The sequence below is a fragment of the Microplitis demolitor genome, chromosome 6 (assembly GCF_026212275.2).
Source record: "Microplitis demolitor isolate Queensland-Clemson2020A chromosome 6, iyMicDemo2.1a, whole genome shotgun sequence".
NCBI classification, from domain to species: domain Eukaryota; kingdom Metazoa; phylum Arthropoda; class Insecta; order Hymenoptera; family Braconidae; genus Microplitis; species Microplitis demolitor.
This window is the reverse complement of record NC_068550.1, coordinates 17,171,184-17,173,761: the sequence shown is the minus strand read 5'-3', so window position 1 is coordinate 17,173,761 and position 2,578 is coordinate 17,171,184. Positions and strand designations below refer to the sequence as shown.

The 2,578-nt window shown below is 30.5% G+C and overlaps 1 protein-coding gene across 1 annotated transcript; it reads left to right on the top strand.

Moving 5' to 3' along the window:
* Nucleotides 1-218: 218 nt before the first annotated feature.
* Nucleotides 219-2,361, top strand: LOC128668057 (uncharacterized). Its single transcript, XM_053740218.1, has 4 exons — nucleotides 219-305; nucleotides 664-969; nucleotides 1,012-1,229; nucleotides 1,425-2,361. The coding sequence occupies exons 1-4, from the start codon at nucleotides 219-221 to the stop codon at nucleotides 2,359-2,361; spliced, it is 1,548 nt and encodes a 515-aa protein (XP_053596193.1).
* The last annotated feature ends 217 nt before the right edge of the window (nucleotides 2,362-2,578 follow it).

Genomic DNA, 2,578 nt, shown 5'->3' with positions numbered 1-2,578 from the left:
AAAAACTTTAAACAGAGAAAACTCATCAAATTTTTTTTTTTTTTGCGAGTGATTTATTCAATATTAAAAATACTTTTTTTAATTGTGTCCACAATTTATTTCTGTGTTAAAGAACTGTTTAGACTTAAAATAGTTATTTTTGTGCATTCAAAAACTTTAAACAGAAAATATTTAATCGAGTAAAATTAGTGATTGAATAAGAAACATTTTCATCAAAGATGGCGCAATCTCGCGGTATTATTGATGCAATTCAAAGTTTAGTGGACACAATAGCAAAGTCATTTAATGATTTGCAACAAGACGCAGTCAATGAAGAACAATGTTAAAAGTGCTACCAAGAGTGTGTTGACACAATTAATTATTTTAATGATATTTTGTTGGACCAGCAAACAAGTGTCGAAGTTAAAAGAAGTGTGCAAGCAAATATTGTACTACTGTGCTGATATGGCGATCAATTTTCTCGTTTTAGTGGTCAAGTTACCGGTGGTGACTTGGGTGTAAGAAATAATTTAATTAAATGGCAAGACCTGGAAAACGCATTTGCGAATAACATCAAGACTGGTTGTGTGGTGAATCGAGCCCACACCGATTTGAGAACTTTCTTAACTGATTCTCAAAATTTAGTGACTGCAAAAGTTTAAGATATGTTGAATGATGTTGCAGGTCTTAGTTAGTGTAGAATTATTTTGCAAATTCAGAAATGCCAAAGATGAAAAGACTGTTGAAGAAACAAAATCATTCAACATAAAAAGCAGTGAAATTTCACCTGCAACATCTCTTGCTGACTGGTATACGGACAATGTATATGAGAAATTGTTGAAAAAAGTTGAAGACTTCAATCAAAAAGATTCTGGATGGAGTTTGATTGAAATAAATAACTTGGCCATCACGATGTCAAGATATGCACCTCTTCAAGCTGGTGATTCAACGTTTGTCATGCTGCCTAAGGATATCTGGGACAAAAAAGCTGTATTAACTATTCATAACTCAGATGAGTTTTGTTTTCTATAGTGTGTCAATGCAGCGTTACATCAGCCCGTTCCAAACCCTCAGAAAACTTCAGAATACAAACATTTCAGCTCAATTCTTAAGTATGAAGGTATTAAATTTCCTATATCTATTAAAGATATTCCTAAATTTGGAAAATTGAATAATTTATCCATAAATTTTTATGGTATTGAGTCTGAATATACCGGTAAAAAAACTGAAAAAAGTGAAATTATTCCTTTGTATTTGAGTAAAAATTTAAAATCTAATAAAGAAACTATTCATCTTTTAATGGTTCAACGAAATGTAAATTTCAATATATCTGACGATTCAAAAACTTTTGAACCGAAATTTCATTTTGCATTAATAAAAAATTTATCTCGATTAGTTAGAGGCCAAATATCAGATTCACAGTCAAAATTATTCTTTTGTGACAGATGTTTGAATCATTTTAGATATGAAAAACCTTTTGAACATCATAAAGCAGACTGTTTTAAAGTTAATAAAGTTCGAATGCAATTTCTAGATGAAAATGATAAAATTTTAAAATTTAAAAATCATAAATGTAAAGACACTGTCCCGTTTGTTGTATACGCGGACCTGGAATGTACACTTGAATCACAAGATGATGATGATAAAACACAAAAGCACGTCCCACACAGTATATCTTTCTATTATCATTGTAGTTATGATAATAAATTATCCAAATTTGAATTAAATCGATCACCAGCATATATTGAGTGGTTCTCGAAAAAACTCAAAGACTTAGCTATTGAATTTGAAGAATATTTAAAACATCCCATAGCTATGAAGCCACTAACGAAACAACAGCAAGCAAATCATAATCAGGCAATTCCTTGTCATATTTGTGAAAGATCATTTTCTTCAAATAAAGATAAATGTTATGATCATTGTCACTTTACGGGTAATTATCGCGGTCAAGCACATATATCTTGTAATGTCAACTGTCCTAAATCTCATGTTATTCCCATAGTTTTTCATAATTTATCTGGCTATGATTCTCACTTTTTAATTAAATCTTTGGCTACAACTTTTGAAGGTGATATGACATTATTGCCAATTAATAAAGAAAGATATATATCATTCACAAAGTCTATTGCAAATATTTCAGTTTCTTTGCGTTTCATAGACTCATTCCGATTTATGGAATCAAGTCTTGATAAATTAGCTTCATATCTTGGTGATGATGAGAAACAAATAACAAAACTTAACTATCCTGATCAAGAACAATTTAAATTAGTTACCCGTAAGGGTGTATTTTCATATGAGTATGTTGACAATGTAGATAAACTTGATGACAAAAAGTTGCCTGATAAAGACAAATTTTTTTCTAAATTAACTGATAATGATTAAATGATATTTCTGATGAAGATTATTCTTTTGCAAATTTAGTTTGGGATAAGTTTAACGTTCAAACTCTCGGCGAGTACTCAGATTTATACCTTAAAACTGATGTACTTCTGTTAGCTGATGTTTTTGAGAATTTTCGTAGCAGCTGTTTCAAAACTTACAGTCTATTGTAGTCCCAGTAAGAGAATAGACCTCGGAAATTGCCCCCACTACCAAACAT